At 45.0% G+C, this 21,231-nt stretch overlaps 1 protein-coding gene across 1 annotated transcript in view; it reads right to left on the bottom strand.

Annotated features, from left to right (window-relative positions):
* Positions 1-21,231, bottom strand: part of BRINP1 (BMP/retinoic acid inducible neural specific 1) — a 74,451-nt gene that overhangs the window by 17,603 nt on the left and 35,617 nt on the right. Inside the window, exons 3-4 of the mRNA XM_015879374.3 lie at positions 4,107-4,297; positions 193-362 (exon numbers count right to left, since the gene is read on the bottom strand). Of these exons, the coding sequence (XP_015734860.1) occupies positions 193-362; positions 4,107-4,297 (361 nt within the window). The remainder of the gene's footprint in view (positions 1-192; positions 363-4,106; positions 4,298-21,231) is intronic.

Raw genomic sequence — 21,231 nt, 5'->3', positions numbered from 1 at the left:
TTATCTGTTCCCTTTCTTCCTTCCAGAAGTCAGTGCTACGGATAGTGGAAATCTCTTAGCCTACATAACCATCACACCTCTTTCTAGACATTACTTGTCTCAGGAGTTCAGTTCAGAATTTCTGGTTCCTGACAAAGCCCTGTCCCAAAACCCTGCATTATTGGTATGGGAATATATAGCTAGGCACAGTACCTTGATTGCTCCGGTAGAGATCTGGATCTCATGGAGTCTCCTCATGGTGCCATCACGGTCTACGAAGTAGGAGGAAGCGAGCTGGTGCAAGGCTTCCACACTCTGGGTAGCGTTTCCTGACTTCCTGTCGAGGCGACTTTTGTCCATGTACATGGTCAGGGCCTCCTCTCCTGCAGTGAGAAGAAAAAGAGCTGCCAGCGGGGCCCAGGAGGCTGCCAGGTAGGGCAGACGATATCCCAGGAGCTGGTGTAGATGATCCTTATAGGCTCCTTCCAACTTGGGATGTTCTACGATTCTGTGATTCTATGATATCCTATTTTACACCTATAGGAAGAAAATCTTGACACAAAAAACACTATTAGATGGATCCACCTTTCCTTTCAGGTAAGGGATAGCAGGTGACTTTGTGCCAGTAAACACAGGGAGTTTGGTAGTGAGGCAGTTAAGATCAGAAAGCACCAGGCATCCTGAATGTTATCAGAAACATGAATCTAAAAGATGATAAATGAAAAGGAAACAAAGCTGAGAAGTTATATTTACTTCAAAGTTCAACTTGTGCTACGTGAGCTAAATTAAAATCCATCAGAGGCATAGAATACCATCCTGTCTCCTCAGCATGCAAAGCTCTGACTTTAATAAATGAAGAGAATAGATGCTGTACCAGAGGACTTAAATCCAAGTTTCCAATGAGACACAACAGGTGCATATAGCAAACACCCAGAAAAGCACACAGCAATGAGACAACAGCGATCGGTGTGAGAAGCAGCAGTCACAGAGTGCCAGGTGCCTTCTTGCTGTCAGTGCATTTCCAGGTCTCATTGTCAAGGTGGATTTTCCCAGGGGATTGAAGGAAGGTCAGGCTTTGTGAATTTTCATCAGGCAGCTTGTTTGCCACTGGAATGACAGCCTCGTGGGAGAGGTTTGGGGGTGCAAAGTGGTGTGCTTTGAGGCAGGAGTATTTCTCAGCTCACCGGGGTGTTTAGCTTTGTGGAGATGCTGCGGACATAAATAGGGCTTCACCTCCATTGCACATGGCTGTGAATGGAAAGGGAGGATGTGGAATAGTGCTCCTCACCTACAGCTCTCTGAGGAACCTGTGGGATTCAGGCAGCACCAACTCTGAGATTTCACTAGGAAGCGGAAAAAGCAGCTATTTGTGGGGGAAAAAACACCTGATTCCACCTTCTGATAGCTCATGCACAACACTATGAGCTTTTCAGTGCAGGTTCTGAGGAACAGTAACTAGAGGAATGTTGAGACTGGAGATGCATTGGATAGAAAGCAACCAGGAAGCCTGACTTGAAGTACTCATGCAGTGACACCAGCGTCAGAGTCAGCATCAGCTTCGGACCCCCTGACAACACAGAGAAGGCAACGAGCGACTGGGACAGTTCCTAGACATCAGACAGGAGAACCCAGTGCTTTGAGGTGCTGGACATGAAAGGTTTTACTGCAGAAGTCATCACTTTTGCTCCCTGAGGTGTCTGAACTCCTCCACTGGGAGGAAGAAAGGAGGAGAGGAAAGTAAAGCCCTTGAGATTTGATGCTTTTTCTGAAGGGCAAATTCAGTCCCTAGGAGGGAAGGGTGCTGAGCAGAGATAACACTGCTGGAAACCTACTCTGTGCACATGTGTGCAGACCAGGAAAAGCACAGCATCCCCATGGAGAGTGCGCGTGAACAAGCAACCCTTAGATCAAGAGAGGTTAATAGACTTTTGCTGCATTATTAAGTCTTAATTTCTCGTTTATTAAGCGGATGCTATGTTCAAAGTTGTCTTTCCTTCAGGGCTTTCCCTGCAAATTGGCTCTCAGCTCTGTGTGCTCCATCCTGGAGCACAGATGCCCTCAAAACGACCCTTCACCAGTTCCTTTGTCAGATCTAAACTAGAGTAGAGCTGGATTTTAGACTCTACAAGGATCTGGATGCTTCATAGGTTGAAAAGCATGGGGGCTGTTCCTTATGTGACCAGGTATGAAACTATCTGTGTTTGCCCTGGGCTGGCCTGATCCATCACCCAGCCTCCCGTGGTCTGTGCAACAGATGGCACTGAAAGGGAAAAAAATTTCCTTTGCATTTGTTGCTCATTTGCAACATAAGACATCAGTTTAAGTTACAAACCCCTGTAATCCAAAGCAGGAGTCCTGGAACATTTATTTTTTAGGAGATCTCCCAGGGGTCTTAGAAGGGTCGGTGCATGTCTGGTTTTATGCCCCAGTGGTCTTGTTTAGCCCACAGACTGTGCTAAGAGTGTGTCCTCCTTGCATAATGTGTGCTCAGCCTCATCTGCATCTTATGTTGGGCTGCCACTGCCAAGATAAATTCTTCTTTTCCCCCACTGTTGCTCACCATGCTCTGGGCTGATAGAGCAGTTTGCTCTCCTCTCCAATAGCAGTTCTCATTGCAAGTCTCTGCATATTTAAAATTGTTGTGTTGTAAAATCAGGAGAAGAAACAAGGCACTGTGAATAATTCACAACCTCACCCAGGCAAAATTAAAAATATATTTCAACATCAAAGGTCTTTCTTATTTCAAATTTCCAGGGATGTGAACAGGGAGGCCAGTCAAAAAAAGGCATGTCAATGGAAAGGAAAGTGAGCCCCAACAGAAAACTCTTAACACCTTCCTAGTTTCCTACTTGGCTGGTTCGGGCTCTATAAATTACAGTCTTAAAAACTATTCCTTCAATGAAGAGGTTTTTACCCTTACAGCAAGTTCTTTAGTGCCTGATGCAGGCACCACTCATGCACTTTAGTGCATGGAGACCTTCTCTCTCACATTTCTTGCTGATGGAGCAGCCAGTTTAGTGGCTGGGCAGGAAGAGCAGCCTGAGGTTCTTTGAAGGATTCACGCTGCACGAAGGGTCATTTGCCTTCAGTGGAACTGTGCCAATTTACTTACCACCTCATTTGTGCATGAATCACATGCACACATCTAATCTCATCTACATCTCATCTGAGCATCTGCAGAATGCTTTGGGAATAGGCAGACGGCCAGAAATCCCTCAAAGTTCACTACAAACTTCACAGTGTGGCAAGGGTGAAGGTCAAGAGCAACAGCAACAAACTCTACTGAAATTAAAACCATTTACCAGCACAGCAACCTTATGGATACATGTTCTCAAAGGAACGGAATTTAAATGCATGCCCTAAGACGGTAAAGAATGATAAAAATGATATAAGGAAAAAAGAAATCATCATGAATTTTTAAGAGGAGATGCTGATTTTCACCCCTCATATTCTCAGCACTTAAAATGTTAATGCAGCACCAACAGCAGTGCACTCACATGAGTTAATGGTCCTACAGTTCTCTGTCTTCTGTCACAAATTCTGCCTGCACATACAAACTTCTCTGCAGTCCCTTCTGTCCACTTTGAACTTCAGTCAGTCATGATTTTCCAGCAGTCAGGTCCATGCTGCTGCTTTCCCTTCTGCATCCATCCAGCCCAGACCTCCTTGGCCATTTCTTCCCCTGCTCCCTGCTCAGCTCCTTCTCCTGGAGCTCATTACAACTCCTCCAGTTCCAGCAAGAAAGCGTGTCTTTCCTCTACATTTGGTTTCATAGTGCAAAAATAGGAATCAGCCCACTCTATTGCCAAATTAAGGACAGGGGCAGAGAAGCTGCAGACAGGCTCCTGCTAAACGAAGCACATTTATCTTGCCGCACACCAGCACGCACACTGTTGCCAGACGAGCACAGGTGCACACATATCACAGATGCTGAACGTGCACGCGTTGCTCTGTGAATTCATTTGCAATGGCTATTTGTACTCTGGGGGATTTTTAATCCTAATGATGAGACATTCATGGGCTGGGGGCTTCCACGTGGTATGGCCAATGGCCTAGGGGTGTTGCACAGAGCTTTTCCAACCCATTCCAATACTGCTGCAAGAGAAGAGCCCAGGCTGTCCACCTACCTCCCAGGGTGGCAGAGATGAGGATGTGAGTGCCGTACTTTTTGATGATGGTATCGATGAACTGCTGCGTGGTGGGTCTCCGGCCCAGGAGGCGGATGCTCCTTTGGAACTCAGGCATCAGGGGCAGTGGGTTGTGGAGCAGGTCCCTCCGTTCAATGGCTGTGTTCCTCACCTTCCAACGGGCAAACTCCCTATACGACAAGACAGGAACACAAGAGGAGTGAGGCGCTGAGTCTGGAGGGGCAAGGAGAGCCCCTGAGGGCAGGGAAGGAGGATGGTGAAGGAGATGATGATCCCACTGGACAACCCCGCATGGATACACAAGTGGGGCTACAGGGCTAGACAGAAAGGGAGGGGAGGAGAAGAGAAGTGAGACATTACTGCACTGCAACAAAACACTTCGGGGATTGTGATCTGGGCTAGTGAGGAGATAGCCTTGGAATCTCCAGAGGTGTCGGGCAGAGAGCTGCATTTCCCTGCAAGGAAAGCAGGCTGGCCCTTACACCCCCACATACTTTGGGGGTATTACACCTCCCCCTAAAGCAGCAAATTCTGATCTCTGTCACCAAATCATAGAATCATAGAATGGCTTAGCTTAAAAATCATCCAGTTCCAACCTCTGCTGAGAGTTGATTACCCCCCACCGGTTCAGGCTGCTCAGGACCCCATCCACGGATGTGGGCACCTCCAGGGATGGGGCACCCACTGCTCTGAGCAGCAGTGCCAGCACCTCACCACCTCTGAGTAAAAAAGAACAGGTCAATTCAATAAACTTGTGACCCAAATCAGTCTAACCATTTCTATATCCTCCTGTCCTTGCATTCACAAGCCATCCTGGTATTTAGAGCTACTGCTTTTGCAAAACAAACAGAAGGAAATGCATTGTCTTCATCCGAAGGAAATGCATTGTCTCCAAATATCTTTCAGTACCAGTAAGTACAGCAAAAGAACAGCTTGAAAAACAGCACATTTGCTAAACCATCTAAAAGGATCAATTCAAATGTAAGCAGAAGGACTGGATGAAAATGAAAGTTTTGTTAGTTTTTCTTTATTATTTTTTTTAAGTATAAATTGACTTTCAAATCCCTTCTTCTAAACTGATAGCAAGTTGTAGTATGTCCATATATTATATATAAATATATATATAAAGTTAAATGTGTGCCGGAGCAGCTCTTCATTGCAAGTATCCATTTTGAAACAACACAAAGGCAAGTGCCTTGAGAAAGCCTTGCACACCTGTGAACTAAAAACCAGGCCTCTGAAATGCATCACCAGCTGAGCACCTGGAAGATGAGAAACCTCATAATGCCCTTTGAAAAATATTGAGCAAGGCCTTCTTAAAAAGGAAAGAATATTATTTATAACCACTCTCCTACAACGCACCTGCGCTATCTTAACCCATTTCCCAGATAATCAAGTCACAGACTTCTCTGTCCCTTTTCATTCAATTATTCCTGTAAATGGGATTTAAGGCAAAATTGCATTTAAATAATAGGAATGACAATACCTGGCACTGGCACGACACTTTCTATCAGTGTTTGTCAACCAGCACCTGCAGTCCCACACTGCTGGAGGAGAACCTGACATGCAGGCAGATCTGGAGGTACCATCAGTCAGATGCAAAGCCAGGGTCACAAAACAGAGTTTTCTGCTCAGAGGTTGACTCTACACCCAGACCATTTCATGTGTATTAGGTTCTTTCACTTAACGTAATTATGCATGTATTTATTTTGATTGCATACCATCACAACACCCCAGGCTGCCTAACAGCAGTTGCATTCATTAAAATAGCAAAGTGGTGGCTTTTTACTTCTAAATGTCTCCTTCCATCTGAGCTAATGCCCCCTCTGTAGCTCCTAGGCTTTCACAAGCCAAGTAAATAGCCCAAAGCAAAACACCCCTCTGATAACATTCTAGAAGTCAGTAATGTCAAACCTTGAAATCTGCAGGAGTGTAGGTTTTTCCCAGGAGAAAAAAAAAAAGGAGAACAAAAACGGAGGGGGAAAGGGCAGGGACAGATCACACCTGGATCTCAGCATCATGACTAGAGAAGACATAGACAGACATTGGCTCAAGAACAGTCTATGGAAACAAGTGCATTAGCAATGTCCGTGAAGTTATTGCATGAAGCAGTTTCTTCTGCTTTATACAAACTCTAGTACTTAGTTTCTGTGGAAGAGACACATTTGTGTGTCCCGCAATTGCTTTCAATGATAAGTAGAACCGTAAAAGTAAAGAGAGCTTCTGTCTGACACTGCATGGTGAAGGTACTTTCATCATTCATCATCCCAAACCTGGATCTAGAAAGAAACCCCCCTTGCACAAATAGGAACGGTCCCATCAGGACAGAGCAGTTCTCACTGGTAGAGCAGTTACACTGAATGGGAAGATACAGATCTGGATGCTAAAATACAGGCAAAGTTTTATAATAAATAGAAATTCCCGTGTTCCTGACATAAAGACTGTAAGTGTAGGAAAAAAACCATCTGTGCTTCCTCTTCAAAGAGACCATTTTTAGATCCTGTAAAATCAAATGTACTTTTGCTCTCAGATTGCTGCTTCCTGGAAGTGCTATCAGTAAAGTCAGGAGATACTTAAGCCCTCCATGGCCAGGATGCTTTCAGAAAGGGAAGTGGGAATACTTGATATTGCCAGAAAAAATGACAGAAATTTTGCTTTTATCGCTATCAAAGTATCTATTCCAAAGCAAAATACAACACAGCTGAAGCATTCAGCTGTTCAAGTAGGTTCTTACTGATATATCAACACCCAAACCCAAGGAACAACCCCAAAGAACCCAAGGAAAGTGGATGGAGATGGACTGGACAAACAGCTACAGTTAAGGCTGTGTAATAGAATGCAGTAGGCAGTACAGATGGGAGAAGAGAGGAGAAGAAAATGATAGTTTGGTAAGCAAAGTTTTCAGGGGAAAAGAAGGGTTCCTTTGTTGTTGTTTCTTTTTTTAATATCAGATCCTACATAATCTTTTGACAGCAGCAGCAGGAGGAAAAAGGGGAGAAATCACTGCCTTATCAGCAACCTTGCCTGCTACCAAGGGACAATTCCAGCCCCCATTCACAGAGTAGAGAAGTCCTGAAAAGCATCCACGTCCACACTAAGGCATCATACTGGAAGGAGAGGTTTTCTACCTCATTCTTTTGCATGCAGATCCTCCCCAGCACTACCTGCTTTCAGAGCATACCATGGAGGTGAAAGCCCAGTCCTGTTATCCTCTCCAGTTGCCTAGATGTGTGGCTTTCATAGCTGATGAGAAAAGCTGAGCAAATATGTTATGTTGAATAATTTATGCAACTAACTTAGATGTTTATCTTCAGCACATGGAATATCTAACAGCCAGCTGCAATTCCCTCTAATTTATGCACTATTTGGATTTACTTAGTGACATTTTTTAAGCTGCATTTTTTTAGGCTATAGCATATTTGTCTGTATTCTCTTCCTGTGTATTGAATGCTTGGCTGGGACTGGTCAGTCAAATGATACAGCATTGTTTAGTTTCCTCATTAGTGACCACAAATACCTTTCCACATTTTAAACCTGGCTTCCTCAGTACCAGAATATTTTATATTTTATATTCAAAGCAATACTCTGAATACTAACAATCTTCCGTGTAAACCATGTTAGTTTGTGCTATAGGATGCACTTGAGGACAAGATTATGGTGCAATTTTGGAAAACAGATTTGACATTAATGAATATGGCCACTGAAACGAGTGAGAATTCTTGAAGTCACTGATTAAAAAGGGTTACAGGGAGCGAAATACTTCCAGCCTTGGGGGATAATCCAACCAGTAACTCCTGAAATCTGTGAAGAAACACCTCCAGGAGCAGGTTTTCTATTAACTTTCAATGTGAGACTTAATTGCACTTTCTACAGAAGCAGCTGCTGTTGGCCAAAACAGAATCCATGCTACCCGGCCAGCAAACAAGCTCTCGTCTGCTTGTCACCACAGAATCCTTGAGACTGTGAATCCTTGGAGGACTCAGTTTTATGGATGCTGTGTGCAGAGGGGCACTGAAATTCTTCCTTCCAGAAATCCTTCTCTGATGCCATTTCACTGACCATTGCTTCTCAGCAGTATCAGTTCCACTGTCTAGAAAGCACAGGTGAGGCTCCACGGGTCTCAAGGCACTTTATGAAGAAGAAAAATCATGTTGTTGTTTGCTGGCTTTCCAGGTGAAGAAGTTGCAAAGAGTTGACCAGTATTGTGATGGAACCCCCTAATGATGGTTGGGATTAATACAGCCTTGTGACCCTCAGGGGAAAACCCTGTCCAGGATCTGAACTTCTGCCAGTGGGAAAGCTTTTATGGACTTCAGAAAGGAGATAAACCTCTTAACGAGGAGGAAAAAGGATCTGTATCCCTGATGTAGAGACGGGATAAGGAGGAACTATGAGCTAACGTCTGAGTAGTGGAGGAGAGGCACTTGTTTATGCTCTAACGTCTCGCCAGTGTAGACAGCCCTTGCTAATGGGGAGAGTACACTGGGAAATGCCTGCCAGGTCAGTGGAGAGCAGTCTGCTCTCTAATATCTGGTGAAAGCACTGAGAGTCTACTCTTAATGGCTGGAAGGGGTAGTATCTCACTGCTAGTACCTAAAGGAGGGGAAAGTGAGTGATGAAGTACATGCAGTAGCCTTGGGGAGACAGATGTGCATATTTCAGCCCTTCCCCTTTGTCAAGTAAGGGGATGCATTTGATTTGTACATGGCTGTATCTGGAAAAATACTTACCCCTCCTCCCTCCCCTCCCCCTCCAGTGTCTGTGTTAATGAGCTAGCCATCAAGGCCATGCATGTCAGACAGACAGAGTCACTGGAGATGCCCCAGTGCTCATTAGTTCTCTGACCCCTCCAGGGAAACACACACAAAAAAAGGGGGGTAAATGCTGAAGAGACAAATCAAAAGCCTAGAATGGGAACGTCACCCAGACCCCCACTGCAGCAGCAGAGAGGCTAGGGGAATCCAAGGGCAGAAACAGGGAGAGGAGTCTGAAAAAGAGAGGCCGTCGGAGCAAATTAGATTCCCCATCTTCAAACAGCCAAGGCGACCAAAGGACATAAGTGAAGAAATAAGTTCAGTACAGACCTCAGGGATCGTTGCTTGAAACCAAAAAGAAATTAAATGCATTAAACAGTGAACGAGACAGAGTCTGTTCAGAAAAAAAAAAAAGAAAGAAAGAAAGAAAAACAGAATAGAGAGAAACTGAACAAAGTCCATAACTATCATAATATCATCCCAGTCCTTTCTGCTCCTGTGATGCTGCATATATCAGTGGAAACTGGGCAGCGAAAGGGCACCAGCTCCCTCCTGCTCAGTGGTTCTTTATCCATGTTATAGAACACAGCTCTAAAGCTGTTGACTGCTCCAATGGTCAGAGAATCCTAGAATCCTAAAATGCTAGAATCATATAGGTTGGAAAGACCACTAAGTTCATCAAGCTCAACCACCAGCCCATCGCCACCATGCCCACTAACCATGTCCCTCAGTGTGACATCTACCTTCTTCTTGAACAACAGCACTCCCTGGGCAGCCTGTTCCAATACCTCACCATCCTTTCTTAAAGGAAATTCTTCTTAATTTCCAATCTGAACCTTCACTGGCATAACTTAAAGCCATCCATCACCTTTCACCTCTCTGATGAGCAGTCAGAGCCTTTCCAAACAAGGCAGCACTCTCTTTAGTAACAGCAAGTTGTAAACATTGCTTAATGCCCTCCACTGCCCTGCTGCACATACAGTGATGTCAATAGGAAGCCAGGTAAGAGATAGAGACCTCCTGGAGTCTTCTTGTTCTCTTGGGCTTTGGTGCACACACATCTCCCTGGACTCATGGTTACCCCTTGTTATCATCCGAGTAACTAACAATCATTCAGGCTGACATTTTGGGGCACCCCCATGTTGCAGAGAAGTGTTATTAGCTGTATGCACGTGAGCTAGAACACAGACAGTATTCAGACTTCTCCCAGGTAAAACAGAAGCTTTTTTATAGCATCAGGAACTAAGCCCAGCATCCTCTAAAATCCTCCTGGATGCTCCTACAACAGAGCTGGGATTTCTGTTTGTTTGCTCTGTTTGTTTTTCCTTTTCTCAATCTAATTGTCCCAGCCAGGGGCTGCACAAAGTACCAGTTATCTCCAGTCCCCAGGGCAATAGCTCATCCAGGATGCTGTGAGCCCGACTGCAAACAATGCCATGGAGGCAGGGCAGGAGCAGGACTGCAGCACTGTAATGCTTATCTTTTACCTCCAGATCTGGCTTAATGCGAGCCTGTGCTGGCTATCTGTGGTCATGGTGGGCTTGGTGATGTTTTCTTTCTAGTCAGTGCCCTCAAAATGCCAGACAGCCCCAGGCTGAGCACTGCAATATTCCTTCAGCAGTTCCCTCTGCAGCCTGGCCCCTTCTCTATCTAGGCCAGCATGAAGAAGTCAGCCTTCAAAGCTGAGCTTTTCAAAGGCCCTACAAGAATTAGTTTCCTGTGAGGGCTTGGCACTCATCCCCCCTAATCTGTTTAAGAAAACTCCAGTCCATAGATTCAAACAAGTTCCAAATTAGACAGAGGATGAAGACTTGCCATAAAAGAAAGAGAGAGAAAAAAATAAAAGCTCAAGAAGTATGAAAAAGGAATAATTTAAGCTGAAAATCTGACAGCACTGTGTGTAACAACCAGGCCAGCAGACAGGCTGCCATATGACAGCCAGCAGGTGAATAAGATGAAGAAATTGATTATTGATCTATTGATTTATGCTGTGCTGTCCATGCAAGTTTTACTCCTTTAGGAGCATACACCTGAACAGGAACGAACCGAAAGCAAAGTCCATCAGTGCCTGGCTGACTCCAGATACCCATCTAGAAGAAATAGAGTGCTTTAGGATGACTGACACCTCTGTGTTCTTCAAATGGAAGAACCTTCTGCTATTTTTCCTTGGTCTATACTTTGGCCATACTTTTGGTCTGGGCTGAGGTATCTGAGACCTCAGCATCTCCCCCTGTTCTGGGCAATGACTTCAGCCTGCTACAAACAGAGTTTTGGCTTTTGTTTCTCTGCTATTTTTCTAAAATTAAAAAATAAAATTGTTCAGGGGCTAAAAAAAAAAATGCATTTTTCTTTTTTTAGAAGGAAAGAGAGATGAATAAGTGCAGAATGGCATGAAGTTTGCAAGAAACAATAAGAAAGAAAATTACTTCAAAGTTAGGTGGATTTCGTGTGACCTTGAAAGTATCTGGGTAAACAGATTGTTCCAGCAGTGAATTAAAAACCAATCAGACAAACATGACTCTGAGCCTTGTGTTCTCTGTTAGGATGTGACTATACCTGGATCTCTCAGGAGACAGCGAGTAATTGTTGGGTGCTGGAAAGATCGATCTATTTAAAAGAAGGTGAAACCGGAATAGATGGATTACTAGAGTCAAATCAGAGTGATTCAGCACAGGTGAGTATGAGCTTAAAGACAGGTCGTTATTTTTGGTCATTATTAAGTTGGCTAAGTATTCAATTTCAACCTATCCAAGATATGGCCGTGATTCCTAGGTTTAATATCCAAACAGCCACCATGGCAGACAACCATAAGCAAGCACGGAAGGGTAGGTTGCTATCCCTTCCACTGAATGAGGTCACTCCCATGTTAGATATTTCTGCACTCTCAGCTAACATACAGTAACTTCTAAACTGCTTCAGCACAGAGTAAACTCACCAGTTACTCTCGTCTGTCATCTATTGATCCATTCTCATATTCCACCTGAGTCAGCTGGTCCAATTCCCTTCCATTACACCCATCAGGTTACAGTGCAACTGCCTGTGGGACATTTGTTCCACTCAACTTTCACCATAATGCACTTTGTGCAGAATTCATTGCAAGCAGCACAAACCTCAGGCATTAGAGATGCCCTTTCCAACACCAGCCTACTTAAGCTTCCTCCACCCTGGAGACTTGCTTATAAGTAGTTCCCATTACTGTTAACACCATTTCAGCTGTTTTCAGCATTGTGCTGACGGCGCTTCTTTTGAGCCACTACAATTTACATAGCAGTTGATACTGGCTGCTAGAAGCTGGAGTGACATCTCTATGAGAGCTTCCAGCGTTGTTAGCACCGCTGTAGCTTTACAAACATTAGCAACAATAGGAAGAGGTCTGTTCTGTTGCTGTTTTCTTCCTAAAAGCCTGCCTGAACCAGACATGGTTTGTTAAGCTACCGAAGAAGCTGTTCTAATGGGCTGCCAGGTCCTGTGCTCCAAGCAGTGAAACAGATAATACAGAGACACCCATTCCTTCACTGTGAATTACGATAACGATCACAGGAGATGCAGAATCTTTTTTTTTTTTTCCCAGTTCCCTTCTTCTTTTTGTGTGATCCTTTCCTCAGCATAGGAAAGGAAGGTAAGGCATAGGATGGTGAGAGACCTCACTAAGTTTGAGCATGGGAGAAAGATGGAAATTAGTCAGCCTGGTAAGAAACAACAATAATAATAAAGAGATAACTTCATGTTGAAGTTTTTGTTTGGGTTCTAGTAGGACAGAGGTTTTAAATCCACAGGAAACCCTCCTGATATGACTAAATAGTACTTGAAAACATTTAACTCTGCTGTTTCTTAAAGCAAGTTTCAAATGGAAGACAGGCAGACATTCTCACTTACAGAGCAGACAGAAAATCCCCTGGGGAAGGACCACCCTGTGCTGTGCCTTGGTGAGCTCTTGCTGTCCCACATATCATCTCACCAGGCCAGCTCTGCCCTGCCACAAAACTCACCATTGCTCACCAGTATTCTTATGAGCACAGCAGTACGAATCAAAGGCTGCAACAAGAACACAGTTTGGAACAAGTTGTTTCATTAAATTGCACTTGCTTCATTTCCTGAAGATACCGATGTTTGGACTTCTGGTGATATTTTCCCCTAATTTTAGCTACAGCAAACTGATAACCTCAGCTTGCAACACCACAGCCCCAGGCTTCGCTCTCTACTTATCATGATTCACAGTAAACTCGGATGAAAAAAAGTGTGATAAACGTGTACCTGAACTTTAATTTCTCACATTATGAGCACGGGTACCTGACTACTGCACTACTGGCAACCAAAACATTTGTCAGTACTGGGTAAGCAAGCAGCAGAAATTTAGCCTTGATTGCCCTTTTCTTTTCTCAAAAAGCACAGGATTTTCTCCAACGCAGCATGCATCCATGTTTCAAAATTTGAACTGTTGTTAGAAAATGGAGCCATCACCCCCCTCCGGTCAGTGGTTTTGGCAAAGCTTCAAATTCATTGTGCCAGGAGGAGGGAAAAAAAAACGTGTTGTTTAAACACAGAACCCTTCCTCCCTCCTACACCCAGCTGTGCCCCCCAGCATGTCCCAGCAGAGCCATATGGGCACTGTGACCATGCCTGCAGGCTTAGCCAGAGCAGTGATGGCAAAGCTGTCCCCTCGCCCACCCCTCACCCCTGAGTCATTCTCAGATGATGGAGGAGATGCTGCAGTGGGTGCTGCTGAGTGACTTGGATGGCTAACGCCAGCCTGCTGGCAACACCATCTGTTTGCATCAGGGACCTCGTACTGCAGGCTGGGTGAGGGGTTTAGTCCAGGTGAGGAGAAGGGAAGGGGTTCTAGCCTGGGGAATGTCCTTCAGGTGGAAGACGGTGCTCCTGGGGGTTCATCTGGGGGCTCTGCTTGGTAGACAGGTACACAGCAAATCCTGACCTGCAGAAATGCAATAGGGTGGAGAGAACAGTCATGTCTGCCCCTAAAGGCACACCAAAACTCAGCACCTGGTCACCAGCCTTAGCAGAACACAGGAGTTGGGAGTGCTCAGCAGCTGGAATCCTTTGGCATCCCCTTGTGCAGAAAGCACTCACAAGGATGTGGGGAATAAGAGCAAAATCTGTTCTGCCATCATAGAACAAAACCACCTTCTGCTCCCACACTGATCCTGGCGACTTTAATCCTATGATGTAACAGCTGGTTTGCATTTAGAGGTAAATGGTGGTTCCTGCTCACTGTTCCTCAGGACACCCATGACTAATCCTTCACCCCAAGCTCCATGGCTCAACATCTGCTTGGTTTCCGAGCTCTGCTTTTACATCCAGACACATTGCCAAGGCTTCCAGTTTCAACAGTGACATCCAGTAAGCCAGGATATATATACAGTGGCTATTTGCAGAGACTGCTTCCTCTCACAGAGTTCACAGAACTCACAGAAGGCAGATGGTAACTGGGTCTGAAGTTACCAGTAAAAGCTGAGAAATTGGGCTGCAGAGAAGGACTGCAGCAAAATTCAAACCATCCATAATCAGAGACATTTGTGTTTTGTTCAAGTCCCCAAAAGCCTGTGACATTTCAGAATTACAGGAAAACTGAAGAAATTTTCTCTAGGAAAAAGGTGACCCATTTCCTCAGACTAAATCCCTCCTTAGCAAAAAAATAAATAAATAAATGGATCCGAACACAAGCACTGAGAAAGCCTTGAACATTCCCCAGTCGCTCCAAAATCTCATTTCAACCAAAATCAGTTTTGATGTATTTAATTTTCATTTCTAGTCATGCCATTTCAATCTCAGACATGTTTTGATGGAAGAAATAAAAAGGCTACAATAAAATAAAAATTCACAAACTCGTGAAGAAAGGCAATCTTTTTGAATGCTGCAAAGTGGCCTGCAATAAAAAGACAACCGTGCCTTTCGTGCAACGTTTCATCAAGGAGAAGCTTTATTTTTGTCATGTCCTATCCAGGGAACAGGGCTGAGTGAATGCAAATACCTTTGTTTTCTTGGATCTGTTTGCAATGCTCTGAAGAACTTGGTTATTCAGGCATGTGCTTAGCAATTTCCCAATCTCGTCATGTTTCCTTTAACTGTTACCTGTGACTTTGATGTATGGATCTCAAAGCACTTTTAAACAAATGTGTCAATGCAGGCAGAGGATCCAAGGCAGCAAGAGACGAGCAGCTCTTCCAAGGAAGAGATCCACCATGAAGCACAGCCATGAACAAAATTAACCCAGGTCTGGAGCCAGACTGAAGCATTTCAGCTGAAAAGACTGAAGTAGCAACATGCAGACCCAGCCCCATAGTGTTGATGGAGTACAGAAGAAGAGCAGGAGGTAAATGACTTCAGAAAACACCACTGCAGATGGAACAGTAATAGGTTGTCCAGAGAGGTGGTGGTGCCCCATCCCTGCAGGCAGCCAAGGTGAGGCTGCTGGGGCTCTGAGCACTGATGGAGCTGTGGGTGTCCCTGTGCACTGCAAGGAGTGGGACCTGATGGCCTTTAATGACCCCTTCCAACTCGAATGATTCTGTGATTCCCAAATCCTGTACCTTTGGGGAGGACATCACCATGTGCAAGCAGTGGAGAAGTGTGTGATACTGCCAAGAGGGAGATGGTGGATTTGTTTGTAGTAAAAGTGAGAGGGATCAAATGTACACCCATGACATTTATCTTCTAGATTGTAATAGGACTCCAGTGCTGTGAAATCAATCTAATGAAATGCAAACCATTTCCTTTGGGAAGGTGATGCTGATTGCCAACACTGTTGTCTCCCAGTCAGTAGATGAGAACTTGCAAGTTGGTCTGGAAGAGGAAGCTGCAGACCTCCAAGGCTTTCAGCTCACCCACACTGCTTCACACTGTCCAAATTCCTGCCTTGTTATGACTATACTAGAGCCATATGATCCAGGAGGCTGATTTAGTGTAAAAAGGAGTCCCAGATTGTTTCCTCAGCCAAATGAACCTTTGGTACACCCAAAATAGCTGGGAGGGTTTGTTCTACCAACTCTGTAGGCAGAAAAACTATGGGGATGGAAGAGAGTTCAGCATAAGGGCAGCAATGCAAATTAACTGCCCTGCAATGCCTGCAGAACTACCTATGTGCCTGCCTGCAGGGATCATTTAATTCTGCTGCAGAGCAAAGTACACATGCACGCTAAGGTCCACATTTCAAATTCAGGTCCTGGGGAGCCTAAGAGCAAAAACCCCTGGACCTCAGTGCAGACAGCATCCAGCTCCAAGTGCAAAAGCAATCTCAAGGACCAGCAGGGCTCTGCATTGCAAGCAGAGCTGTTCTGCTGCATCGGAATCTAGGGCTCGGGAAAGGCCCTGAATATGGCTCTGCCTTTTTAAAGGCAGCCTCACCATTCAGCGTATGTAAGGAGGAAAGAGAAGTCCACTGTGTGGGGAGTTGTTTTAGTTTTTCAAGGTTACTAGGGAGTGAAATTGAGAGTGAAGGGGTTGTTCTTCAGTAAGGGCTCTTACGCCTCAGATTTTCATTTTGGCTTGGCAGGTCTTTGCTTTGTGCCTTTGTCGTGGCTCAGGAATCCTTTGCTGAGGCTGGGTGGGAGCTTCTGTGAGGTCAGCTCTTCCCCTCTTGCCTGCACAGCTCACTTTCATGGTAAGCTTTTTTTGGTTAAGTTGAAGTCAGGATGTCTCCAAGGCAAGGCACTGGAAACCCAGTCTGGGGGTGATCAGAGGATGAAATGACCTCCCCTCATGGCTAAAAAAAGGAAAAGCACCAGCTCCCAGCCTGCATGTCAGCTAAAGCCATAGCTAAGGCTGAATAAGGGTTTATGTGCTATTGCACCTCTGAGCCTCTGCTCAGAAATAATGAAGCAGACCCCAGGATTCTGAGGCATATGCATAAGTATATATTTACCTAGTGAACAAAACAGCAATATCTGCGATGCTTTTTATTTGCCTGCTGTGTTTTGAGATTTAAAGACTCATCTTTTCTGTCTTTTCTTTGCAATCCTAAAAGACAACCTATTCTTAATTTTTAAGTGGAAACTGTGAGTTATACAATTACGTGACTCAAACCTGGAAGTGCTCAAAGAAGAGGGAGGAAAAACTGATATGAATCCCCTCCCAAGTCTTATAAAGACTAGAAAAAATAAAATCTGTGAGACCTAGAAGGGAACTGGTACCACATACTCACAGCCTCCACTCACTGGCTGGGAGTTGCTCTGGGCACCCACTTCCCACCTTCCCACCACCCTGCCCCACTGTCCCCATGCCATGGAGGCTGGATGTAGAGCCTCAGTCTTCCTGAGCTCTGAACCATTACAGGTTGCTCGCATATCGGCATCACCGAGTTTCTCTGACTGATTGATTTTTGATTCTGTTTGGCATTTTATCCCAGCTGCAGAGAAAACTTATTATGAAATCATGTTGGTGTTACTTAGATGATAGGTGTGAGTCACTGCAGCAGGAGGGCACTGAGGTGGCATGGCTGAGCTGCCGGCCAGGCCCAGGGTTTGTGGAGATGCAAACAGGAGCCCCTCAGTCAGCCCCAGGTTGTCCTGGGGGCTGTTGCACTTCTGACTAGATCCCCACACTGCAAATTACTGTTCTAAATGCAGATTAGTTTTACATTAGATGACTGCAGGAGCCCCTGCTGCCATTAAAAATCTGTTATTCTTTCCCTTGCACAGCCTCAGGCTAGAGCTTGCCATCCAGTCACACCTGAGTCAAGTCCAACAGCCTGTGGTAGAGCTAGAGAGCATTATTATTCAGGTTTTTGGATATTGCTTAGGTTCAGGGAGCAGCCAGCAGCTGGGAGATGCACTGTGCAAAGAGATGGTGTGTATTGACCTGTAGGATTAGGGCTGGGATTCTGCCTGGCAGAGCAGGAGGTGGGAGGCTGGGACTCACAGGGTCCTTTTTGTTCTAGAAAACTCAAGTTAACCCTCTTCTTACCAGGCTTTTTACTCTCTCTGCTGCTATTTATGACTTATTCTCTGTAACCATGCTCTTTAATGCTTCAGTATGGAAAATAGAATCACTAAGGTTGGAAAGGACCTGCAAGATCATCCAGTCCAACCATCCACCCATCACCAACAGTTCTCACTAAACCATGTCCCTCAACACAACGTCCAAACATTCCTTGAACACCTCCAGGGTCGGTGACTCCACCACCTCCCTGGGCAGCCCATTCCAGTGCCTGACCACTCTTTTGGATTAGTATTATCTTCTACCCAATGGGAATCTCCCCTGGAGCAACTTGAGGCCATTCCCTCTGGTCCTACCACTAGTTAAGCCTCAGGGGTCCCTTCCAACAGGGTTATTCTACCATGCTAAGACACTCACGCTGAGAGCTGCTCTCCTTGCACTGACTTTGGGCACCATCTTTCTACAAAAGGCCTGAAAGAACCACACGTCCCCTCCTGCAGGAGCACCTGGGATGTTGCATTGCAACAGCACAGACCAGGATGATGCTCTCCATCCAGGGTGCAGCATACCTTGAGAGCACATGGTCCCACCACCTCACCACTGCTGGGAACACCGGGCTCTGCAGGAGTCAGACAACTCCCAGCAAAGCAGGATGAGTCTGCGAGGCTTCTTCCTACACTGGGATTTTTTATCATGCGCACGCCACGCTGCAGCTGGTTCTGGGAAGGTCTCTGCCCACACACTAAATAAATTCTGGTGCGGTGCACTGCTTCTCTATGGAAACCGTACCCTGCATTTCTCTCTATAGGATTTTTCTCATTTCAGGCTCCATAATAAATTAACGAGAAGATGTTTTCTTTACACCAACCATAGGAGAGACTCTTTTCTGTACTCGATTAATCTTTAGTGATCTATATTAAATATTTATCTGAAGAAACGAGGCCTGTATTGCTGCAACATTTTCTATTATGAGACTTTATCATATCAAAAGATATTTTCCTGGCTCTGACTCCTTCGCATGTACCCAGACAGAATTTCCAATGGAAGGGCACTCTTTGTTTCTTTCTCTCCCAGTGACCTTTTCCCTCCATAACAAGCTGCTGATATGTTAGAATTTACTGGGTTATAAACATTTTTTATCGAGTAGGAGGAAGCTGGGTGATTTGGCATCAGCTTTCCTAATAAAACCCAAGGGAGAGGCTGCGATGTTTGACACCAATAAAGGCATGGAAGAAGAAGCTGCCTTCTGGGATGCTGGTCACGAATGCCAGCGGGAGTGCAGTGACTGTTGGTCACACAGCTCTGCTCTGCTGAGGCTCTGCTGGAAGGAGGCCAGTTCGCTGGCACGAGTGAGGAGCTGGGAGGAACCTGGTAAAGGGCTCCTCTGTTCCTTCCCAGCAGTACAGAAATCACATGAGCAGGGAAAACAGGGGGGCAGGGATTCCTCAACACTCTTTTCCTGCAACTGGGAAGTGGAGAGACACTGAAGAGTTGAGATGTGGAAGAAGGAATGAGGACTTTGTTGTTGGAGTCAGGCACTGGTCCCACAGGAGAGTAGAGAACTCAGATCAAGGTTTGGTTTTGAATTAGTGGCTGAATTTTTCCTGTCCAAGATAGACTTGGCATAGGCTATAGATAAGCAGAGCTACAATTACTCGCATTGACGTAGAGTCAAAAGGAAACCCAGCCACAGGACTCTGCTTGTGGGGCCAGGCACTGAACAGCAATGCAGCAAAAAAAAGATGCTCCATGTTCACCAGGAACTCGCAGCCTAATACATCTCCACCTCCCAAGGGAGCCGTGATTTAAACTGGTCAATAACTAACCCATTCCTCCAAAGCTTGAATAAATCATCTGCTGACTAGATATACACACATTATAAATGCTTAGCTCTGATAATATATGAGTGAGCTGTTATTTTGACAAATAGCTGGTGAATAATATATTTGATGAACTGCATAATATTTTACTAATGATTAATTTATTCATTTGAAACAAACAAACAAAACTCAGTCTTATCTTTAGCTATTATAAACAACCCTAGTAAGTAAGGGCTGCAAAGAGCTTTGAGATCCCTGGATGGTCTATGTTTTCTTCTATTCCCTTTATAATTGTGTATTTCTAGTGATTTATTACCACGCATAACAAATCCATGGCTTATATTATAGACAGTCTCATTTAAAGTAGTGACAGGTCCTGCTCAGAAGTTCCTGATTTTACAATGCCCACTAAAAGCTGAAGGAATGTGGCACTTAGATAGTTAAGCACCATTAAAAAAAGGTACTTAAATGCCTTTTCAAAGTGGGGACCAAACTTCTCTGAGGCATCACCTGCTTCTTTTGTATGGAAACAGAAGTGCTGTGCTTGGGTATATACTCAGTAGGGCTGGTTACTGCAAGACGATGGTCTGCAAGGTTTCTTGAGTATTGCCCTGGATGTAGTTCTCCCTCACTCTTAATCCCATTCAGAAATATAATTTCTGTGAGTTCACAGAGAAGATAAAGGACCAAAGAGCAAGAGCGCTTCCTCAGAGCCGCTCTGCAAAGGCGGGCTGATTGATTACAGATTGGACTCTGCTCTAACTTCTCCTCCTAAATGAAAAATTGAGAGCTCTTAAAAATTGAATAAAATATGCCATACTAAGAAGGATTTCCACTGGCACGAGCACAATAGGAGGCAGTCGTGGGTTGCTCAATATTTCTGCGTACACTGGCTAATCCGTTACTCCTCAGTCCCTTTGCAATGTCCCCGTGGCACCTGATGGTAACTCATCTGTAATTGGGATGGACTTCAGCTTTGTGTCTCCAGACAAAGCCTAAATCGCTCACGTTCAGGGGAGCTCTGACTGCAGTTGTGGCTGGAGCCATCCAGGAGATTACGCCTTTTCACTGATGCTACTTTCATGGCTGCAGGATCTAGCATCTTTCCATTCTGGAAGGATCTGGAGCAGCTTGTGATGTTTTCACCAGACAGAATTTTGTCAAAATGGTATGTTTCTTAGATCTCTCTTTTGCCGTAGTCACCAGTGACCTGAGAGGTTGCGGCTTCACAAACGCACTGAAGCCAATTCATCAGCCTCAAACACTTTGTGCCAACAAAAAAAAGCATGTTGACAAAACCTCACTTTGAGGAAAATATTTCCTTCCCCGAGGCAATATTATTACACCTAAAACACAAAGGCTTTGTCATCCTGCCATTTGCCTTCCCCAGTCCTTCTAGAAGCACACTGGGTCTCTTTTCCTTTCAGCATGCAATCCCTGCCACTGTGAGAAATAATCCCACCCCAGTGGTACAAACACTCGCAAGACTTTGACAGATTGCTGAGCAGCTTCCATAGCAGACAGCAGGCAGCAGCTGCGCTTACAGCATCTTTACCTTTGATGCTGACCCACAGTTGTGCAGGAGACAGCCACCAATGGAGCTGATATGCTTAAGTGGGGAGATGAAGCACTGTGTTT

This window comes from Coturnix japonica, chromosome 21 (genome assembly GCF_054131305.1).
Source record: "Coturnix japonica strain WE chromosome 21, WE-NBRP24, whole genome shotgun sequence".
NCBI lineage: Eukaryota > Metazoa > Chordata > Aves > Galliformes > Phasianidae > Coturnix > Coturnix japonica.
This window is presented reverse-complemented; position numbering and strand designations above follow the sequence as displayed.